Genomic DNA, 23,636 nt, shown 5'->3' on the forward strand with positions numbered 1-23,636 from the left:
ATTCACCTCAACTTCAGGGCGACCAATAACACAGCCGAGTACGAAGGACTACTCGCCGGGATAAGAGCTACAGCTGCACTCGGAGTTAGGCGACTAATTGTGAAAGGGGATTCCGAACTAGTCGCGAACCAGGTGCATAAAGATTACAAGTGCTCTAGCCCCGAGTTATCCAAGTATCTCGCGGAAGTCAGGAAGCTAGAAAAAAGGTTCGATGGGATCGAGGTCCGACATGTATACCGTAAAGACAACATCGAACCGGATGATCTAGCACAACGTGCGTCCAGACGAGAGCCACTTGAACCTGACACCTTTTTGGACATCCTGACAAGGCCATCAGTGAAAGAGGCAAGCGGCGAAGGTAGCCCGGTCGCCCCCAACATCAGCTCGGGGTTACAGAGGCAGAACACGCCGTTGCCGATATCGAGACCACAGACGACTGGCGCACCCCACTCATTAAATTCATAGGCAGTGAAGAGTTGCCCGAGGACGACGCAGAAGCCAAGAAAATATCCCGTAAAGCAAAAGTCTACTGTATGATCGGCAACGATCTATACAAGAAGGCACCAAACGGGGTACTCCTAAAATGCGTCTTCTCCGACGACGGCAGACATCTCCTCCTCCACATATATGAAGGGATCTGTGGGTCACATGCAGCCGATCGGACATTAGTCGGAAAAGCTTTTCGACAAGGGTTCTTCTGGCCATCCGCCCTCAAAGACGCCTGGGACATGGTTCAGCGGTGTGAAGCCTATCAATTCCACAGTAAACACACAAGGCTATCACCGCAAGCACTCCAGACTATCCCTCTCACTTGGCCGTTCTCGTGCTGGGGGCTAGATATACTCGGGCCATTCCCACGAGGACAGGGCGGCTACAGGTTCCTATTCGTGGCGATCGACAAATTCACTAAGCGGATTGAAGCGACACCCACGGGGGAAATCAAGGCCGACAATGCCATCAAATTCATCAAAGGGATATTCTGCAGATTCGGATTGCCGCACCGTATCATAACGGACAACGGCTCCCAGTTCATCAGTGCCGATTTCCAGGATTACTGCATTAGGCTGGGAGTCAAGATCTGCTTCGCCTCGGTTTCTCACCCTCAGAGCAATGGACAAGTCGAGAGGGCAAACGGCATAGTACTACAAGGAATCAAGACCCGCGTCTACGACAGGCTCATGTCACATGACAAGAAGTGGGTCGAGGAACTTCCATCAGTACTATGGGTCGTGCGTACCACACCGACAACGTCCAACAAGTAGACACCCTTCTTCCTTATGTACGGCTCAGAGGCCATGCTCCCCACCGAGCTACGACATCACAGTACACGAGTACAGAAGTATTCCAATGAGGATCAGGAGGAGCAGCGACACGACGATGTAAATCTACTCGAGGAACATCGTGAATGAATTGCTGTTCGAGCAGCCAGCTACCAAAAGGGCCTTCGCCGTTACCACGAGAAAAGCATCCGAGCACGCACGCTTTCGATCGGCGACTACGTCCTCCGATGGGTTCAAAGCCAAGCAGGGCGAAACAAGCTCTCACCCAAATGGGAAGGACCGTACACGATCACACAAGTTCTGCGGCTAGGTGCATTCAAAATTGCAGACGGCGATGGTCGCGAGTTGGCAAATTCCTGGAACATTGATCAATTACGTAAATTCTATGTATAAGTCAATAGTATCCATACTTGTAAGACATCTTACAGCTTCAATAAAGCCTATTTTTCAGGTCCAGACCACAATCAAAGTGTTCCTTCCCGATGATCCCTTACCCAAATGACACCTAGCGTTGAAACCTATCCTCATGTCCCTTTACGCCGTCTTGACAAGGCCTCCGAGGAACCTAAGGGAACTTCGGCTGGGGACGCCCAGAGCCGATAAGGCCTTGTCGGATCCTGTTGAGACGAAAGACCATGTAAGATCTGGTCGTGTAAGAGTTCTCGCCGTGCGTATTAACCAAGCCGTGTAACCGGAAATAAATTTTCCAACTTCACGGCTGGGGGCTAGGATCAGTGCTGGTTCAACCGAGGCAGGTCAAAGGTCCAAAAGTCTTATCTCCCGAGAAGAATTCTCCGATGACAAGGCTGGGGGCTAGGGAGAGTGTATAACACAAACGACTAATTGAAGTCGCGAAGTGAGAAGACACTCATACACGCTAAATCCAGAGTAAGAAAGCTTAGTTAGATAGATTTCTTCTCTATTTCACAAGTACTTCTTACATTTCCATCAAAATCCAAAATTATATTACACTTTTTCCCTAAGACATTTGTCACAGGACACGGAGACTACCAGGAAGGCCAACGCCAGTGATTGACTGGAAGACCTTCTCCGCCAGCAGCGCCATCGACTTCGCTAGACCATCTATCTCCGTAGGAGTTCTCCGAGAACGAGAAAACCCTTCGCGGAGGAACTCGAGGTGCAGCTGCGGACGATGATCTCGTATGCAAGCCAACACATGCCCCCCGGCATATCGGCTTGACCGACGACACTCCTGCTTCAAGGCTTCGTCGATACGTTGACCGATGCCTTCGAGCTGGGTGCAGGCGCCATTCAGCCACGAGATATATCCGGCCGCCGATTCCTCAGGATCCCCACGGGGTACTCGGAGGTCTCTACAGACTCTGGACATGGACGTGCAGCAACTCTTTAGATATGAGTTGAACCACACCTCACGACCCCGGAGTGTCTCTACGGCCTGATCCTTCTTCACTTCCAGCATAGTCCTCTCGAGTTCCGCGACCTCAAACTTCATCCTCCAATACTGGATGCAACGATCCTGGTCTGCGCAGCATGGAAACGATTAAGTCAAGCTGCTCTTCTCTCCCGAGAATACAACAAATCAAGTCGACCCAGATGGAAGCGTAAAGGAAATGATAACAAAGACAACCAACCTAAGGGAGTCGCTGCCATGCTCGTTTCCACAGGTGAATTTTGAGCTACATCGCCCTCCGGCGCATGCGGCTCGAACGCAAGTAACGGAACGACCACTGGCAACTCAGGCTGCCCGTGCTGCTGGACATCCTCGACATCAACATCTCTACAAACGACAACAAAGTACTCAAGATCAAAATGCTAAAGAAAGCTAAGGCGATAACTGCACACACAAAGGCGGTTGGAACCAATAAGAGTTTTACAAAGCATGGCTAAAGAGTACAAGAGAGCTAAGATCCTACGCTTCAAATAGCGGGAGGACGGACTCCCCCAGGTCGCCGACCTCCTCCATCACATCCTTGCTCGCATCGCTAGCCGCCCCCTGATCCAAGATCTTCCGCAGATCGAGTTCAGGATGTGCCAGCCTCACACACGCAAGGACATGGCACACCCCGGTATAGATCCCGTTGAACGTCTCCTCTCCGACCCTGGCCGCGTGCTTGGAGGGGATCGCCTCCATCGCCGTTGCCAGTTCCGCAAGCGAAGACGTCAACGAGAACTCGTCGGGATTCGCCGGGATGGTGGCCTTGACGCCACACTCCCCGGCGAGCTGGTGCAGGCCGGTGTAGGTGACCCACAGTGAGCCACAGATCTCCGACAAGTGGTTCTCAAGCTCCGACATACGGTGCTCGAGCCCTTGCCGTTGTCGCTCATTGCCAGCCACCAGCTCCCGCATCTTCTGGAGGTCCTCGCGAACCTCCGCTAAATCGCGCGCCAGCCGATCGGCGCGCTCATTCGCCGACGATGCCGCCTTCGCCTCCGCGATCTCGCGGCCAATACCGTGAGCACCAGCCTCGAGGAGGCGCCCCATCTCGACCTGGAGCTCCTCCCAGGTGAGAACGGCAGCCAGCAGACCCCGACCAGCCGCAAGATCAATAGCTGGGCCGCTAGGTGTCGCCTCGCGGCTCCTGGGCGCGACCACGACATCCGTCGAGGCCATGGCGTGTGACGCGCTGGAGGTCCCTCCAGACCCGTCTTGCGCCGCCTTCGCCCGCGCCGCCCTGCAAAAAGCCGCAACTGAAACAGGCTACAAAAATTTGATGAAGAGACAAGACCTCAAAGTCATCCACTTACTTCTCGCCAAGCGTCATTAGCCGCTGCCGTCGTGGAGGCGGGGGAGACGCGTCCGAGGCCTGGAGTACAACCGATATGATGTGAGGTGGAAGTTTTCCGACTACACGATCAAAGGGCAGGAGAACTTACCGAGGGGGTGGGCGTCTTCCGACGGTGTCCGACCACAGAGGAGAATCTCCTCCTCTTTTTCGGAACATTGCCGCCACTCGTTGTGGCAGCGGCAGCGGCAGCGTCAGACGCCTCCTTGGCGACTTTCTCCCTCAGCGACGCCGCCACCTGATGGTCCACAAGTGGCCCGATGATATCAGTCAGAGGGAGAGCCTACGCTTCATGAAGTCATAATGCGATCCCGGAAGAAAAATGCAAAAGGACCGCTGAGCACACTTACATTGATGGTAGCGTCGCGCTCGGCTGCCCCTTTCTCGCAAGGGGGGACGGGGACGTTGCTCGCCGTTGTCGGGCCACTGATCATCAGTTAGCCGACGCGGCGCTCCACGGTGGCGCTGTCCAAGCCTGTAGATCGAGACCAGAATCCGATAAGCCGGGAACAACACGCGCATAAGGGAGTCAATTTAACTAAAAAGGAAAATACCCCGAGGACAAACCCGGGTCGCGTCCTCTGGCTCAGAATAATCAAAGGCTGGATGGGCTCGAGCCTGAAGTGGCTGGATCCGCCTACCGATGAAGTCGGCAGCGACTTCATACCCCGACAACCCCCGTTCTCGGAGGTCGTCAACGATATCGATGAAAGATTGGAGGGATAGGGTCAAGGCGGGTTTGGTGGCCCAAGTGGAATCTTGTCTGGTTGCTCCTCAGGAACAACGAAGACCGGATCCGAATCCTCTATCTGAAGATAGAACCACCTCCCCCGCCATTTGCTGCGAGATGAGGGGAACTGGAAGGGGATGTGTCGCGACTTCAGGCCATCCCGAAGTCGGAAACCAACACACCCGGACACCTTTTTAGGTTCCATCCAGCGTAACTCATAGTAAAAGAGGAAGAGGTCAAGAAACGGCTCTACCCCAATGTAGGCTCCATCCTTCCCGCTTTAGTCGTATCACGCGACACGCCTCACAGCCGTTCGATCATGCCTGTCGTCCTGACGTACATCCGCGTGGTCGCGCTCTAATGGCTCAATGAGAAGGATCAACGTAGTGCCTGCCTGCCTTTTTTTTAATAGATATGTATGTCTTTTTCCTCTTCAAATAAAGTTTTCTCTCAAATTACTTATCCGATCTATAATCCGATTATACCATTATGTTCATTACAATTAAATCTTCACAACAAGATCTTACATGATTATATTATGATGAAAAAATATTTATATTTATAAATTACTTTTATTATATACATAAGTTACTTTTATCATATATATAAGTTACTTTTAGATTTGACTAAATTACTTCTTAGACATATAAAAGTAAATTCAATAAAGTCTAAAAGTAATTTACATATATTATAAAAGTAACTTAAAACAAAACGGAAGTAACTTTGTCACGATATTAGAAGTAAATTCATTATAAGGATAAAAATATGATTTTATCTAGAAATTAAATTTAATCAGTACAGATCAACAGAAGTAAGATTAACATTTTTTTTTAAAAGTAACTTCAATGTTAATTGGAAGTAACTTTTGCATGGTTGAGAAGTAACTCTCTTTAATAGATGGAGTGGTAGCTGGTCTAGACAAGATGTAAACCAGCTACCACTAGCTGTGTAGCCACGTCCATCATTTGACGATATTTCTCTCACAAAAATAGCTAGAAATGGCATATGATGGCCTTGTGTCCAGTGGCAAAATAATATAGGCACACATAGGGTTCGGACTACAATCTATTTAATTTCTATAACTATATTGATCAAGTCCAATTCATTTATACAAGCCGCCTCAGTCCATTTCTTTCTCCTACTCTAAACCACAGCCCATATCCTCCCCCCCTCCCCCCTCTAAAAATTTGACTACCCGGTTCTCAGCCTATTCTCTTCTTTATCGCCAGCCAATTCTTCTCAGCCTGTCCCATCTCACTTTCTTTCTCTCCTAGAAATAGTCTATTTTGCCTCCCTCAGCCATAACCCTAGTTTGATTCGCATCCCTCAGACACAAAACCAGATAGATATCAAGTCTCTCTCAATTATCAATATCAGATCAATTTACCTCCTTCAGTGATTGAGATGCTAGTTTCGTCCAATGTGGCATATGGACTGGGTGACGTGGCAACAATGTGGCATATACGCGGCATTATTGGTAGAAAAATAAAAAATCTTAGTGGGACCCATATGTCAGCAACATGATCTCTACTCCTCTATTTCCCAATTGGCTCTCGGCCAAATGAATCACAACAATGAGACGAGGAATGGAGAATGCCACCGGTCCACTACCACTCAAGGGGGAGCAAGCAGGATGGTCTCGCGGTAGCGGTGGTGGACGATGACACTAGATATAGGAGTCAAAGGCGAATTGAGAGAACCAGATTCACTAGCCGCTCTCAGCCACCGGTCTTGAGATGGCCATTCACTTGTTGGCCAGTAACAGTGGTGGTGCCCAGATCTGCCATCTCCTCCGTGGGTCCTTGCAACAAGCTCTCTCATCCCATTCCCTATTTGTCACTGCCTACTATCCCTGCAACCGTTGTGCCAGTGGCTACTTCCAATCCCCCATCAATGAAGAGAATATCACCGCTGCTGCTTCATAGAGGACAATGCGGACTTGGATCTTGATTGCCACAATGATGGAAAGGCTCTGCCCCTCTTCCTCCTTTCCTCCAAAGCCGGGAGATAGAGATATGGTGGTGGATTACCTCTCTTTCCCTAAGCATGGCGGCGTTGATTTGCTTTTTACGATGGAGTTGGAGCTCACTCGAACAGTCCCTCGATGCTTTGTGAACGCCTGAACGGGGAATGGTCCGGGCGGATAGGCTCTCCTTGATGCGGCCCAATACTACTAGAGCGGCAATTGGTGGCAAGGAGAACGACTTTGCTTCGAAAGTGGGCCTCAACCCTTGGGGGAGAGGCGAGTAGCGTAGTGGCCACTGCCAGGCATCAAGGTCCTCGTCTTCCCAATGGAAACTCGGCGCTGCACGCCTCTGTTGTGCGTCCCTCTGACTTCGCCACCTGCACTGTGAGTACATCAGCTTTCGCTGCCATTGACCATTGCCTACCAAGAGGCGTTGCTGTACACCCGCCCACCATGAGATAGTGGGGAAGAAGATCAAGGGAAGGTGTCACTAGGTGTAGGTCTCAACTCTTTATATGTTTTTTTAAGGTCATAATGCTACATAGATGCCATGTTGACCAAAACCACCATACAATCCACTAAAAGCAAGTTTAATAGTTTACACTAGTTTTGATAGTTTATTGAGTCTCTGTATACAATCCACTAGAAGTAAGTTTAATAGTTTACATTGTGTTAATGCAAAAATTTGATAAGATTCTTTAGTGAATTCAGTTAAGAAAAGATTACAATCAGCCGATGAAAAGCTTATCTAGAAGAGAACGGGTTCGAGAAGGAGTCACGAAGACCATGGCATGCATGGCAGCTTGAGTTTATCTATTTATTAGGCACGTTTCGTATTTAGGAAATGTTGTGTCATGTCCGATCAAGACTTATGTTTTTTTTCTTTTTATCTTTAGAAAGTTTGTGTCGTGTCCGATTAGGACTCTTATCGGCCTATGGGTATAAATATGTACATGCAAGGTCCCCTGTAATTTATCTCCACAAATCAATACAATTACTTTCGGCACATCGTCACCCTCTTTTCTGAGGTTTTTACTTATCACCGGCAGAACTTGGTACCTGACACGAGGCTACATCGGCTTCGATCTCCGGCGAAGGAGTAAGTCCTTAGTTCCATCAGCCCTAGCAATTGTATTGGCTACATTGGCATTGTTCAAGGCTGCATCGCTTCGTCCTCTTAAATTGCTCTTGTTTGGTTAATATATTTCCTACCTAACATCGCATTGTGTTTAGAGATGGATCGGTTTAGTTGTGACTATCTCGGTTAGATCTGATCTTTTGCCTTAGCCGATATATCTCTACAACCACAATGTTGTTTTAAATAAATTTATTATATCCATCACATTAGACAGATTTCTCGGCTTATTGAGTATTATATTATTATTATATATAATCTGGTGCTGCATCGGCTAGGTTCGATCTACTAGACTGTTGATAATCTAAATCTTGTTAAGTCGATAGGTTCATACTAATGTTTCATAAGAGTGTTAGCCGACGAGTCATATGTTGAAGTATTGCATCGGCTTATAAGGATTATATACAAGTTAATCTAGCCGATCGCAGCAAAGCTTCATTAATTACTTAATTATTTGGATTCAGTGACATTGGATTTCCAGCCGATATAGGCTTTAACCATCAGATCAACATTTATTCTATCATATCAGCTGATTGGATCATTGGATATTTATTTCATTACATTATTATCACCCAATTGCCTTTATATCATTATTTATCCAAGTATCAGAATCTAGATCGGACATATAGCCGATTGTTAAAAACCCTATCGACATTAGCTAGTATCACTACATCGGTTTAATAGCCGATCGGCTCTTTGATCATCCATTTATATATCTTGTTAGTTGTAGGATCAAGCTGACTGACACGCCCGCTAAGCAGATCTCCCAGGCATTCGTGTTGTTTTTCACGTCAATACACTAGTTTTGGTTTCGATGGTTTACTGAGTCTCTGTAGTTATTAGGACTAGACCGGACCGACGGTTCAATTGGAAAAACCAGTTCCATTGGTCCGGTCCCCTTAAAAACCGGAACCAAGGCCTCCATCGGTCTGGTCCCCTTAAAAGATCGGGCATGCAATCGGACCGGATATAACCAGTTAATGGACTGAGTCAACAGCCCAACTAGTTGCCCACAATGCAGGCTCACCAAAAATCCCAAGAAAAAGTGTGGAGATCATGGGATTGAGAGCATCACGTGCTAGCCATGCCACCACCGTCATACTTGATGAGGACGTAACTAGCTCAGATATAACCATGACTACCGTATGTATTAATCAACCAAATGTGCATATGTTCTACATTAGATTTGCTTGTTATATATTTGAACAAACGTTGCTACACAATGAGTTTTGTGTGTTTTCGTTTGCAGAGGTACTTGCTTGGACGAAGGAAAAGAGGGCGAGCATAATGAATGCATGGATGATCAAAGAAGTTGATTAGGGACCAAACCAAGACCTTCTCCAAGTATACTTCTACCACACCACGTCACTTTTGGTCCATAGAAGACAAGAGATAAAGTTCTACACGTTTTGGATTCGGATTCGGGCCTCCTGACAGCATCAACTTCAAACAGACCTAGCCGCTGATCTAGAAGGAATTTCGGGGCCCATGAGTACTTGTTGGAAAGCATATGAAGTATACTTTCAGATGGTTTTCGTCCCACGTCAAAATTCCTACCGAGCTGCCAGAAATCTGCAAAACAAGCCATGCACCTCATCTAGTCCGAATCTGATTTGGGTTTTGGGCCTTGTAATTGTGTCGTGGGCTTAGCCCAAGGGGGTGTGTGCCCTAGGGCAACCCTAGGACGTCCCTAATCATACTTAATCAATAGCCGTCATCGTTTAGAGTCGGGTTTTGCTTAGATTATTCTGTTAAGAACAGTTTCGCCGCTAGATCGGTTTGTAGAACCCCAAATTCGAGTGTTTAATCATTCATATGCAATTGTGTTGCAATCTATCTTGTTCTTGTCTGTGTTCTTCGATTCGCATGCAAGGATTAGCCTTCTCGGGGAGGTCAACCGGGTTTCGGCACGGTTGATAACAAGAGGAAACGTGGTGCTGCGATTGCGGGGCTCAGTAGCGTGTTCATTCAGAAGCCGGATCGAGTTGTGTCGCGACTCCGCCCAAATCGACTGTTTATCAATACCTATCGGAAGATCGGGACCTACATCCCTCATCAGTTAAAAATATCTCAAATCTACAACCACCAAAATACCTAATAATCTGATAATTGAGGAAGCGGCACGGAAGAATTTGCCGTGAGGTGGAGGTGGCAGTCGGCCTTGAGGTGGAGGCGGCAGTCGCGTGTGGGGAGGGGTTCGGCCAAAGGAAAATTCGGCAGAAGCACTGGCAAACCCTAGCCGCAACTCCAAACTCGACCGACAAAAACTTCTGAAAAGTATAAAAACGGAATCAAGACCAAACCAAGACCTTCTCCAAATCTACTTCTACCTCACCATGTCACTTTTGGCCCATAGAAGACAAGAGATCAAGTTGTACACGTTTTGGATTTGGATTTGGACCTCCTGACAGCATCAACTTCAAACGAACCTAGCCGCTGATCTAGAAGGAATTTCAGGGCCCATGAGTACTTGATGGAAAGCTTATGGGGTCTACTTTCAGACGGGTATTGATAAATAGTCGATTTGGGCGGAGTCGCGACACAACTCGATCCGGCTTCTGAACGAACACGCTACTGAGCCCCGCAATCGCAGCACCACGTCTCCTCTGGTTACCAACTGTGCCGAAACCCGGTTGACCTCGCCGAGAAGGCTAATCCCTGCATGCGAATCGAAAAACACAAGCAAGAACAAGATAGATTGCAACACAATTGCATATGAATGATTAAGCACTCGAATTTAGGGTTCTACAAACCGATCTAGCGGCGAAACTATTCTTGACAGAATAATCTAAGCAAAACCCGACTCTAAACAATGACGGCTACTGATTAAGTATGATTAGGGATGTCCTTGGGCTAAGCCCACGACACAATTACAAGGCCCAAAACCCAAATAAGATTCGGACTAGATGAGGTGTGTGGTTTGTTTTGCAGATTCCTGGCAGCTCAGTAGGAATTTTGACGTGGGACCAAAACGATATGAAAGTAGACTTCATAAGCTTTCCAACAAGTACTCATGGGCCCCGAAATTCCTTCTAGATCAGTGGCTAGGTCAGGAGCCCCGAAGTTTGAAGTTGATGCTGTCAGGAGGCCTAAATCCAAATCCAAAACGTGTAGAACTTTATCTCTTGTTTTCTATGGACAAAAAGTGACGTGGTGGGGTAGAAGTATACTTGGAGAAGGTCTTGGTTTGGTCCCCAATCAACCTCTTTGATCATCCATGCATTCGTGATGCTCGCCCTCTTTTCCTTCGTCCAAGCAAGTACCTCTGCAAACGAACACACACAAAACTCATTGTGTTGCCGCCACTCTGACCCTGCCCCCCGCTATTGATGGTTGTTATGTACCAGTTTCGACCACCAACTAGCACAATTAATAAAAGGAAAATTAGCATTTCTTACACGCATACCAATAATAAATAATGTAGTTATATTAGGATTGGAGAACTAATGTTGATGCAAGAATTATACACCAAAGTGAAGGAGAAATGAAATAGACATGCAATTTAATAATTAACTAGAGTTGGATTGTGATGACTACATCCATTTCAAATTACTTGTCGTTTCAGATTTGTCGAAAGTCAGTTAAATATTTTTATTCTTTATAACCTTTTTCTATAAATTCATATAGTTTAGTAACATGTGAATGATATATACCGAAGTATATTTCTCATGATGAATCTAAAAATATAAATCTCATGATTTTAAAATTTATGAATTTCTATAGATTAAATTAACTAGGAAGTAAGTCCGTGTAGATGCACCGACAATTTATTTATTGTTTATATAAAGAATATTAAAGAAGGCATATCTCACCAAATTCACATATTCACTATAAGGACAATAGATTACCTTATAATCATAAAAGAAAGTATTTATATCGTAAAAAAGAAAACCATAAACTTTGATATATTGTTCCGGTTATATGCAAATTCGTATATCATCATCCTTCGGAAACATATGATTTAATATATATTTTTTTTTGAGTTTTTTCTCTTTTGTTATGTAGCTTATTCACTTGTGTTGTGCATGTTCATGGGTAATATATGATAGAATAATCTATATCATCAAAATTATTTAGCTAGCTGCATGCTCATTGATTGAAACTTCATGGAGTGAAATAACTAATAAAAAAGGATTAGAAGGAGCAAGTAACTGAAGATTTTTTGAAAGGAATCAGCAAGAGAACTAGGGTGCTAGCTAATTTATTGAATATATAGTGGTAAGTAACTAAAGATGGATGTGAAGTCTATGACATAGTTGCATCTGCCTCTGCACCTAGGGATCAGGAAGAGACCAGGAACAACATTGTGTGCAAGAAGCTAGCGTATAGCGATCAAGCACGTATTGCTAGCTTGCTGCTTCATCTTCCTCTCTGTAGGTGCAGGTGCAAATGCAGCTCTATCACACATCACTTGCTATATATATGTAGCACACTAACACTAATATATATGCAGTGTTCACTTGGCTTCTTGGCTTACATGAACAATGCACATTCTACATCTTATATAGCCTTCTGCCTCTGCAAAGTGTCACTGATGTAATGAAAGTGTCACCTGCATAATTGTGCACCAACGCACATGGCACATCGCCACGGTTCACATGGGACTTGCACGGCAGGCCAATGGCACGGCGACACGTGCCGGTTTACACGTGGATCAGTTAGCTAGCAACAATGTTGGATATATTGCTAGCTGCTGCAGTACATGTCACATGTAGATGTAGCCAAAAGCTTCGTTCTGTCGGATTTGGCCGGCCGTTCAACGGCAGCTAAAGATTTGCGTATCAAAGCTGCTTTCTCGTCCAAGACCGGGACAGTTCTGTGAGGCGTGTGGGTGTAGATGAACAGCTCGGATTTTATTCGTTTTTACTTTGGATATGAAAGGAACTATTGTCGATGGGTTTTGGATTTGACTGTTCAACATTCTGTACGTGTGGCAGCAACACTGCTAGCTAGCTAGCAGCTTCTAAGAGAAACCATCTGTAGTGCACGTGGGAAAATATCTACTACCTCTGTCCCATATTACCTGTCGTATTGAATTTTTGTTGGTAATGTTTGATCATTCATCTTATTTAAAAAGTTTTGAAATTATTATTTATTTTGTTTGTGACTTACTTTATTATCAAAAAGTACTTTAAGTATGACTTATTATTTTTTTTATATTTGTACTAGTTTTTCAAAACGAATAGTCAAACGTGTACCCTGCTTTAATACAGCACGTAGCACAATTACCATCTGATCCAATTGGAGACCTACTTAGCCTCATAGCATTATAGTCCTGACTGGTATATCATCAGAAGTGTATGCAATTAAGCAAGAAAAAACATATATTTGCTTACATATACAACTTGTTAGCTATCCTTGTTGGAGTGTGAAGTGAATTGTCTGATTATTCTTATCAGCATAAGCTTTCGGTTTAAACTAGTCGGTGCATGCAACTCAATATGTTATTAGGGCCAGAGATCTTGATTTTGAAACCTGACTGACGTGTAATTAAATAAATAATTTGCAGCCCACTTCCGTTTTATGCTTGAGGAGGCCTCCCATGACGGGGAGTATTAGAATATGAAGTGAATAACTCTTCTTTTTTCTGACAGTTATTAAGTCCAAACAAAGGTCTACTAGTTAGCAATATTTTCTAACAACAGTTGAGGACAGCATGCAGAAAGATAGGTGCATGAAGTGAACATATAAATAAACTCTCAATAATCTCTAAGGAGAAAAATAAGTTATATGTCCATAATTATCATACATGTACTCTCTTCATTCTCAAATAATTATCACTGTATGTACTATGGCTGTCTTAAGTTTGACCACTATCTAAAAATGACTATAATTTTATGAGTAAAAGGAATATTATTAAATTTAGAGAGAATCAACCCAATTAACGATCTGCCATTAATATTGTCTCTTTCTATAATATATCGACGAGTTTATCGATTATTCTTCAAAAGCCATTGGATTGGGTCTTTTTTTCACCCAAAATATCCTTAAAGATATAGAAGGTTAATAATTGATTTATCCCATTAAAAGTTTAAAACAAATATGAAATTTTTATGTAGCCTCCTTATACAGCATTGAAGTTTTATAAGTTTGAAGTTGTTTCTTTTGGTATTTTATTTTTTTAGGGAGAGTTATATATATATAGTCGACCAAATTGCTACACGTTACAAATATTTGATGTTTAAATCATCATATACCATCTATTTTGTTTTAAAACTAATTTGGGAAACTATTGAGGTCGAACATTTACTTTTTAACTAAATTTTACTGTAAATGTCAAATATTTATGATCAGAGTAGTAATTAATTCTGTAGCTAACGATGGTTGTAAAACATTTATGGGCTTATCGCTATGCATTTGCCTAAGGTAATATTTTCTATCTGGCTTTAGGTGCCGGTTGTCAACCCCACATGGGTCTCGAATTTGGCAACCGGCACCTTTGAGAATACTAAGAATGCAAAAAAAAAAAAAGAAAGACCAGCTACGATCGCATCCACCCCGCTTCACCAAAAAAAAATCAACCACTCTTTGCCCCTAAAATCAACCACAATCATCGCAAAGTCACATAATAATCATCACAGAACAACAACATACATCAATGAACTTCACTCCCCCACCGCCGGATCCACCCTCAACCGCAGCCACCGCCGCTAGATCCACCCGTAGCTATCGTTACCACCGTTGGATCTGTCGCGAGAGGGGGCGGAGGGAGCCGCTGCCACCGGATCCACCCGCGGCTGCCGCCACCTTCGCTGGATCTACCACGGGAGGAAGGTGAGAGGGAAAGGAGGGATAGGAAGAGGGGGCGAGGGAGGTGAGAGGGGGCAGATCGAGAGAGAGGAGGGGGAGGGGCCGAGAGGAGAGCGAGAGAGAGAGAGTGTGAGAGTGAGAAAGATTTGCCGCGGGGAGAGGGGGGGCGACTGGCTCGCGAGTATGGATAAGAATGAGGGAGGTGTCGTGCTCGGCTCAGCTCGGTTTTTTGGTGTCGGTTTTTATACAAACCGACACGTATAATATTATAGGCGTCAATTAATTAAAACAATCACATATAATATATTATATGTGCTCCTATAGTATATGTGTCAGTTTTTCTCTAAAACCGCACCTATAATTAGTTAAAGGTGCCGGTTTTTTATATTTTCAATCTATGAAGGTAGGAAAATTACAATAGGTATCGATTTTACCAGTTCCAACACCTATAGTTACATGTTCCAATACCTATAATGCCGACCTGAATGTGTCTTTTTTTTACTAGTGCGTTCTATGTAATCCGCTTCCTTTCCCCTAAAAATAAGTACTATTCCGCATCCTGACGTTAAGCCCTCGCTGACCACATATGGCTGATTACACGTGGGGCAATAGTCTTTGGCTAATCTTTGGCACGGAGCAAAAGTTCCACAGATATTTTGGAACATATCTTTTGAACATCACTGCAATACGATTGCATTAAGGGATGAAAGCGGCCAGAAAACCACCTGTGTCATTTTTGTTTCCTTTTTCTTTTTGAAATTTTGCATTAAGGGATGAAAACGGCCAGAAAACCACCTGTGTCATTTTTGTTTCCTTTTTTTTTAAATTAGGCCCGGTTTAATTCCCCTGCAAAAACTTTTCACCATGTCGCATCAAATGTTTGACACATGCATGGTCTATTAAATATATAAAAAAGAAAAACTAATTACACAAATTACATGTAAATTGCAAGACAATTTTTTTGCGTTATGATTTGACAATTTGGTGCTACAGTAAACATTTGCTAATGACATATTAATTAGACTTAATAAATTCGCCTCGCAGTTTACAGGCGAAATCTATAATTTATTTTATTATTAGACTACGTTTAATACTTCAAATGTGTATCCGTATATTCGATGTGACATGTCAAAACTTTTTACCCCTAAAACTAAACAGGGCCTTGATCAAAATGAAAATTCCCGGATACGGAAACGACACTTATAAGGCACGTCGTCTAGAACCATGCGATATGATCCGCATGATTTTGTTTCCTTCATTTACATATAATTCAATCAAATACGTAAACACACATACCCAGCGCACATTAATACTACGAGCGTATATGAAAATGTGGTCTACCATTCTATTACTTTTTAGAAAGAGTAATCTTCCGTGGTACATCCATCGATCTACATCATGCCGATGAGATGTTATTTCACCACAAATCAGATAGAAGTAATAAAGTGCACAAAAGGACAACTGAGAACATTTTAGGACCCCAGCCCTCTTGCACCGAATTATTCTTGCACTAGCCTGATTGTCTAAGTTTCATACTTTGCTTTTATTGTATGACTCACGCTTATTCACAGAAATTATGTTTCACTCATTGACCTACAAAAGAACAGATACTATCAGAAGTGCTATTCAAAGTGGAGAAAAGAAACGAAGGTGGAAAAAATATTCTTACCATTATGTTTGCCATCCCTGAATTGTGCATTCTTGGATGACTTGAATGTTTCCAGGAAATCTTTACCCTTTTGTAGTTCAAGCTTCTGCCTTGCCTTGTCCCACTTGCGTTCCAGAGCTAAAATCTCGATGATCCGAGGCAATGCTCTCCCAGCAGCATCTGTGTCAAGAAATGCAAGACGGCATCTCCTTGCAATGAAGTCCACAGCAGATTCACAGTACTCGTGGCGAGCACAGTATGCTACTTCAGCCTCCAAAAATGGGTATCCATGAGCAAGTCGCTTCCCCAAGCCTTCATTCTAAACAAAATGAAGCATAATGATTACCACAAAACATTATTAAGTTGTACAGGGAAAAAAAAAAGGTTTCCGGGCAGAATAATGAAGCTTGGATTTCTGATGAACCAAATTGATAGATCGCATATTGAAAAGAAATGTCATGCTAGATTAACGTGACCAAAACCATGTGTTGCTGCCGCAGGTTACTTAAATGACAGAAGTTACTACAATAGTAGCCATGCTAGATTCAGCAGGGATAATCAAATAGCTAAACAACTCAATTGACGATGCATAGCCCATAAAGGTTAGACCAGCAGAGTTAAAAAAAAAAAAGGGCCAGCGAAAACAAAGTACAAGGCTACAAACTCCATAAGTAGCGCAAGGCACATGGTGCAAAACAGAAGAAAAACTAAAGCGTAAGAAATACTAGGCACATATTAAACATGCATAATAAATCACTTAAAGCACATCACAGTTAGTTCCCGCAAAAAAAAACACATAACAGTTAGAATTCAGCTAAACAATTAGTTCAGAAAATTCCAACATGAAAACAAAAGGTAAGTAGGTATACTTAGGCTGTGTTCGATACTAGATATTGGGAACTAGTGTACAGTGCACGCAAAACGAAGCGACTCATTAGCGCATAATTAATTTAAAAACGCACCGTTTAACAGTTTGAGAAGCGTGCGCGCGGAAAACAAGGGGGAGTTGGGAACATGGAGGAACGAACGCAGCCTTAGTCCATCCTTAAAATATTGGGAGTTCAACATAAGTGCATTTTATAGTCAATTATGCATTACCACATCTAATCCAATGGAAGGATTTTTTCTTCGACAAATCGGTAGTGGGTGCAAAGAATGACAATGTTGTTCATAGACAGAAGAGTGTATGGAGCCATGGATATTATTACTATATAGGAGAATCATGAAGACTAAACATCGTCATAAAAGAACGCATTAGAACTGGACCTTTTCCCCTTCTATTTCTCTACATCAAAAGTTTCTCTACATCACTATGCCATGTCTGATCCTCACTAGCAGCATTAGGGGACATTTACACGTGTCACAAATTGAGCTCTTATATGCTGCCAACTATTGTCATCGGAATACAAGGGAGCACTGCTGCAAACTTTCCATGTACTTTACTGTTAAAACTTACAGTTTCATAAGTAACCTACTTTGTAGTATAAGGAGCACGAACCTGGGCAATTGAAGCCACTTGTGTAGCCAAAGTTCCATATGCATGTGACAGATGCTTCGATACAGCACTGTCCATTGCACCTGGAATGATCTTCCCACCATATGTCCTTTTCATCCGTTTATAGTTCTGTGCAAGGACAGTAAACGAAGCAGGATCCCAACCATATCCACCAAGAATATGCAGATGATCAGTCACACAGCCATTGGCAGGCTTCAAATTACCTGACCTTATGGCTGCATTAACAGCATCTTCAGCCATGCTGGAGATAAGGCAAATTATTAGAATCCAATTATGAAGAATATATATTCAATACTTCATGTGCATGCATGCCCATGCATTCATGTAACTACAATCCCAGATTTACAAATATTTTCTGTAGGTAATATGAATATAATAGCAGTACATCACAAATGCAATAAGTGATGGTCTATAACTAGAAATACAATGTACTTATGTGTTCAATCACAGTTCAAATACAATGTATTACATCTCGAATTCATGACATAGTGATAGTCCAAGAGCATATAGGGTCCGTTTGGCATAGCGCTAGCTCCAGCTCCACCTCTCCTAGAGAGGTAGCCCAACCAAACAGTTTCAGCTCCACCCAAAAAAGAAGTGGAGCTGGTTGGAGTGCTCTTACTAAATGAAATAGAGTTGTGGAGCTGGGTTTAGGCAGCTCAACAACTCCACTCCAGACCCAACTCATGGAGTTAAATTTAGAAGTTGGAGCCCTACCAAACGGGCCCATAGCCAGAGTAGAAAACCTAGCTTTGCACATGTCATATCAGTTTCATTCAATCAATTAGAGATAAAACACTAGCTCCTAGAACACCATACCTTCTATAAGTTGTCCATTTTCCACCAGTGATAGTTATTAGTCCTGGGTAGTCTTCAAATACAACATGATCTCTGGAAATGCTCTCAGTATTTTTTGCCGATGGATCCATAGCCAGTGGACGTATACCACTCCAGGCAGAAAGAACATCTGAACGCCTTACCTAATATGGAGATTGAAATTATTCCAACCATTAAATATTTCCGTTATTTTTCATTCTCGATTGACAGAAACTGTTTTATTAATGGAATCATAACAAAGTGGAAAGTTGCTAGTACAATTCTGAGTGTGAAACCTATGATGGCAAGTTATCAAAAACCAATATGACTAGCCCAAAAGTATTACCACAGAAAAGAATACGAAGGAATCATAACCACACTGGAACAAATGCACAGAAAAATAACTCTACTCTAAACTTGTAGTTGCAGAACAAGGACTAAGTCTATCTAAGATTGCCACCCATGCACACATGAGCATCCCATGTACACATCAATTACAAGTCATGATGTGCTACTAAAAGTTCTCTTTCATCTCACATATGTAGCAACCAAATGGTTCTAGAAAACATGAAAAACACTATATTTCAGAAAGAAAAACTTTACTATTTTTTTTCGACAGCGTCAAATAAATTACTGTACATTACATAAATGCAAACACACAAACCTGAACGTTAAGATAATCACAGATAGCATCTAATATGAACTGTATCTCATCCTCATGTGGTTCAGGAAGCATTGTTATTGCTGTACTAGAGTCGGTTGTACCAGCTACTGTCCTTCCTAACCATGGCAGCATAAATACAACTCTACCATCCTTGGTTTTAGGGACAATTAGCCCCATCCCATCAGGGGAATAATAATCAGGAAGTACAATGTGCACTCCACTGCTTGGACTGATCATGGGCACTACGTCATTGTTAGCCATCTTCCTCACAGAGTCACAGAACGGTCCTGCTGCGTTAACAACCACCTTTGCAAATGCATCGAATTCTTTACCTGTTATAAATTAGCAAATATGAAATAGCAATGGAAGATTGAAATCATTGCTAACTAAATAATCAACCGCGACACAGATGATAATGCTAGTTTCAGGAAAAAAATTATTATGAGAACATAGTTGATCATCAATCAACTTAACATAGTATGTTTCAGCACATACTTGTGCTAGCAGGCTACTTCATGCTGTATACCAAACTATAGTCTTTCTTCTAAACCATAAGAGTTATAGTGGCACAATATTCACAGACCAACCGCTCTTATCATTTAATAGGAGAAAATGTACTTCAGCAATCGGTAGTTTATACTTTATAGTGTAAGTTATTTAGTCTGCTCCAAGCATAGGTACTCAGATTAACAGCATGCTACCAGAACTGAATGTTTTTCCTTGTTTTCACTGCCCAAAAGTTCCTTCCTCCCAGAGTTGCTGCCAGCCTACTGTTCCTTTCTTTTTATTTTTGCTAAGCTTTGTAATACTTCCCATATCCAAGACTTTTCATACTTGACAGAGATACTCAGCCCAAATTGGCATATGGCTTTGGAATGCTAGTATAGTCACTCAAGCTCAGTGACCACGCCTCCCTCTGGTAGAGATTGGACTGTCAGTTTCCCGCTAGAAAAGCTATGCCATCGATCACCACCATCAGGAAATGTCTGCATATGAGTTACGCATCTGACTGCAGCATCTACACATAATTCCACATTTCCACCACCACAAATATATTACAGTAGTCTACAGACACTAAATGAGGGGTGAAAAACACATGGCAAGCCACATGCCTGCATTCCTGCAGCTCTTTAACTGCATATCCTAAACAACATGCTTGTAATTTCTTCAGTTCAAAGGAAACTATGAATTTTTGGTGTCGGCTGTACTGTATGACAATATGTAAAGCAGGGCTATTTGCTGTTTGAAATGTATTAGCTTAAAAAAAAGGTAGAAAGAGACATTGCATAAAGGTATGCTGAAGTAAAAAATACATGATCATTAGAAAGGTATGAATTACACATTCTAATGTGCCTCCACTGTATAAAGGAAGAGAAAGACATACTTTATTCTACCTGATAGCGTATCACGGATCCGTGCACCAATAATCCTTTCTCCAGATTCATCCTTAATGAGGGATACCACTTCAGCATAATTAAGAATAGCTGCACCAACAACCGCTGCAGTGCATGCCAAGCCCACATTCAGCCGACTGTCATTCATTTGACCGTCATAGTATACCACTGTCCCTCTTAGGCTACGATCATGGCTGTTTTTTGCAAGGGTTGGGAAAAGTTCAACTGATTCATCTACAGAATAATATCGTGACAAATGTAGCAGCCTTCTTCCAGCAACGATATCATAGAATTTCAGGCCGAACCAATAGTATACAACCTCAAACCAATTAAAGCAAGGAGTCATGCATGGCAAAGCATGGCATAAGTGGGGAGCATTTTCAATAACCTGCTTTCTTTCTTTCAAAGCATGAAAAACGAGTTTCAGCTGCCCATAATCAAGATTGAATACTGCCTTCTCCAAATAGCGCACACCTGTAAAAAAGTATTCAATATAAGCGAGGAATAGTGGAATTTACATTATCAAATATTAACCACCTAAAAATGTACAAATCTATATCTTTCTGAAACTGGAGACATTCCTAGTGTATTAGTTATGTTTTTATGTGTTTAGAACAAACAAAATTTTCACCTCTCAAGTTGCAAAATGTTACCAAGTCTATATGCATAGTTCATTACATCCACCATCAGTGGCGTATCCACCATTGGGGCTTCTTGGGGCTCGAGCCCCAGCTCCATGGTTGTGGCACTTCGGTCAGGGTTGGGAATAAAAACGTTGCTGCCTACTGCCTCACTGCATCTTTGTTGTCAAGGCCTCTACGACGTATTCCAGCTTGACTGGACAAATATTAATTTATCTGTTGTAGTCTGTAAACGTGAGCCTCTTTATTGGTAAATTAGGTTTGGAAATCTTTCAGTGTATTGATGCATCATTCATATCAAATTCTATTTGTTTGCCAGATTTTAGTGGACATATCTGCACATTAAAGCGGAGAAGCAAAGTTAACATGTACTTTTCCAAATAATGAACGATGAGCTAGAGTTATTTTATTTTATATGATACCCTCTTTCTATTTATTTGTTAATTTTACGATTTGATTAGCAAAATGTGTCATGTATGTATATTTGGCTTACTTGATTCTATATGCAAGTTTTATACATATAGGACCCCCTCTATTTTCATTCTAGATTCACCACTGTCCACCATAATATATCACTTCCAGAAAATATATCTCTATTTGAAAAATCCATGACCCATCCAACAATGTAGAGTTCAGAGAGGTTCAGTAAATAGATCACATTAGTGCATGAGGAAACAACAGTAAACATATTTGCCACAATGTATTCCTGTTATTGGTATACTAGAAGAGCAATAAGCAATTAAGCATAGCCACATATAGGTCCTGTTCTGAGCCTTATCTGAATAAGTGCTAAGAAGTGTTTAATGCTTTACTAGGATAAACTTTTCCCCTATTAATCATGTACAAGCATCATGTAAGTTTATTGCAGCCAAAGAGTGAAAATATGTATGGCTTTCTACTGAACAGACAGCAACCTGTAGTTTTTTTTTCTGTTTTTTTGGAACTTTTTTCTGTTTTTTTGGAAGAGGCCGCTTAATTAGTGCTGCTACAATAATATTCAGTCGCACCTTCTCCAAAAAAAAAAAAACAAATTCTATGCTAATACTTTTAATTGAAACAAATAAGCATATGACTATATAGGTATAATGTGAGATGCCACAATAACAAACTAGAGGAATCTACTTGCAAACGAATCTGGATTGGGGGAAGCCACGCACCGCCATGGATGAGTTTGGTGGATCGGGAGGATGTCCCAGAGGAGAAGTCCTCGCGCTCCACGAGGCCGACGCGGAGCCCGCGGGTTGCGGCATCGAGCGCGACGCCGCACCCGGTGGCCCCGCCGCCGACGACGAGCACGTCGAGGGGATCCGCGGGGGTGGACCCGGCCAGCGCCGCCCTCTGCGCGGCGCGTGGCGGCGGGGCCGCGCCCGGCTGGGCCACGCGCCGCCGCGCGGCCTCGAGGGCCGCGGGGGACGGGTCGGAAGCGGACGCGGACGGCCAGGCCGCGCCCGCGGCGACGACGGCGGAGGACGCGGCGATGGCGGCGGCCGCGCGGCGGAGGCGCCACGTGGCCATGGCGGCGGGCGGACGCGTGTGCCTCCCTACCTCTCCTTTGTTCGGCGAGGGCGCTGGGAGTTGGGAGATCGCGAGTTTCACAGCTCACACGGGCGGCGGAACGCGTAGAGAAAGCGGCCTCTGATTTCTTTTCTTTTTCTTTTCTGGAGATACTAAAAAATTGTTACGGAGTATTATATAAGCGAATCGGGGAGGAATTCCGGCGGAGAAAATAGGGGAACAAGTTCCGTGATTTTTTTCTCTTTCTTTTCTGAAGATAATAAATAATGAGAGAATAGCTACTATAGTCCCTAAAGTTTCTCTGTAGGATCAATTTAGTCCCTAACCTTTTAAATGGTCCAAAGAAATCCTTAACCTTTATCATAAGGCCTAGAATAGTCCTTGGGTCCACAAAAATCGTTATATGGATATGCCATGTCATCATTCATGCAAAATCTATAATGAATTGTCCAATTTACCTTTACGTATATCATAGAAAAATAAATATAAGGGTGAATTAGACATAACCATAGGAAAAAATACTTCTTTTTTTTCACCATTTTGAGGTATATTTTTGCTCTTGCATATACTATATATTTTTTTAACTTTTTCCTTTTGTTTTTTTATTTTCCTACGCGTAAGGGTAAATTGGACAAACCATATAGATTTTGCATAGGAAGGTGACATGGCATGTCCATGTGGCGATTTTGGTGGGACCAATAACTATATTAGCCCACATAACAAATTTAAAAGACTTGTTTGGACAATACGAAAGATTAATGACTAAAATGACCCAGGAGCGAAACTTTAGGGACCATATTAGCTATTCTCCCATAA

At 43.0% G+C, this 23,636-nt stretch overlaps 2 protein-coding genes and 1 long non-coding RNA gene across 4 annotated transcripts; all 3 read right to left on the minus strand.

Annotated features, from left to right (window-relative positions):
• Positions 1-2,205: 2,205 nt before the first annotated feature.
• LOC136355936 (uncharacterized) lies at positions 2,206-5,473 on the minus strand. The gene is made up of 7 exons (XM_066309245.1): positions 4,600-5,473; positions 4,396-4,520; positions 4,137-4,283; positions 4,008-4,066; positions 3,176-3,934; positions 2,894-3,039; positions 2,206-2,783 (listed from the first exon to the last, which is right to left on the minus strand). Exons 2-7 carry the CDS (start codon positions 4,477-4,479, stop codon positions 2,272-2,274), a joined length of 1,707 nt encoding a protein of 568 aa, XP_066165342.1. The 5' UTR covers positions 4,480-4,520; positions 4,600-5,473; the 3' UTR covers positions 2,206-2,271.
• A 5,101-nt stretch (positions 5,474-10,574) lies between these two features.
• LOC107280710 (uncharacterized) lies at positions 10,575-12,355 on the minus strand. Of its 2 annotated transcripts, none has more exons than XR_003241811.2 (2): positions 12,151-12,355; positions 10,575-11,236 (listed from the first exon to the last, which is right to left on the minus strand). It is a non-coding gene; the product is annotated as an uncharacterized lncRNA (long non-coding RNA). The 2 variants fall into 2 exon arrangements; XR_001545267.3 differs by having other exon boundaries at positions 12,029-12,355.
• Positions 12,356-15,949: 3,594 nt separating this feature from the next.
• Positions 15,950-22,901, minus strand: LOC4335210 (glycerol-3-phosphate dehydrogenase SDP6, mitochondrial). The gene is made up of 7 exons (XM_015781671.3): positions 22,463-22,901; positions 20,665-21,138; positions 19,271-19,602; positions 18,610-18,770; positions 17,773-18,031; positions 16,296-16,593; positions 15,950-16,219 (listed from the first exon to the last, which is right to left on the minus strand). The coding sequence occupies exons 1-7, from the start codon at positions 22,818-22,820 to the stop codon at positions 16,212-16,214; spliced, it is 1,890 nt and encodes a 629-aa protein (XP_015637157.1). The 5' UTR covers positions 22,821-22,901; the 3' UTR covers positions 15,950-16,211.
• Positions 22,902-23,636: the final 735 nt, after the last annotated feature.

The sequence above is a fragment of the Oryza sativa genome, chromosome 4 (genome assembly GCF_034140825.1).
Source record: "Oryza sativa Japonica Group chromosome 4, ASM3414082v1".
NCBI lineage: Eukaryota > Viridiplantae > Streptophyta > Magnoliopsida > Poales > Poaceae > Oryza > Oryza sativa.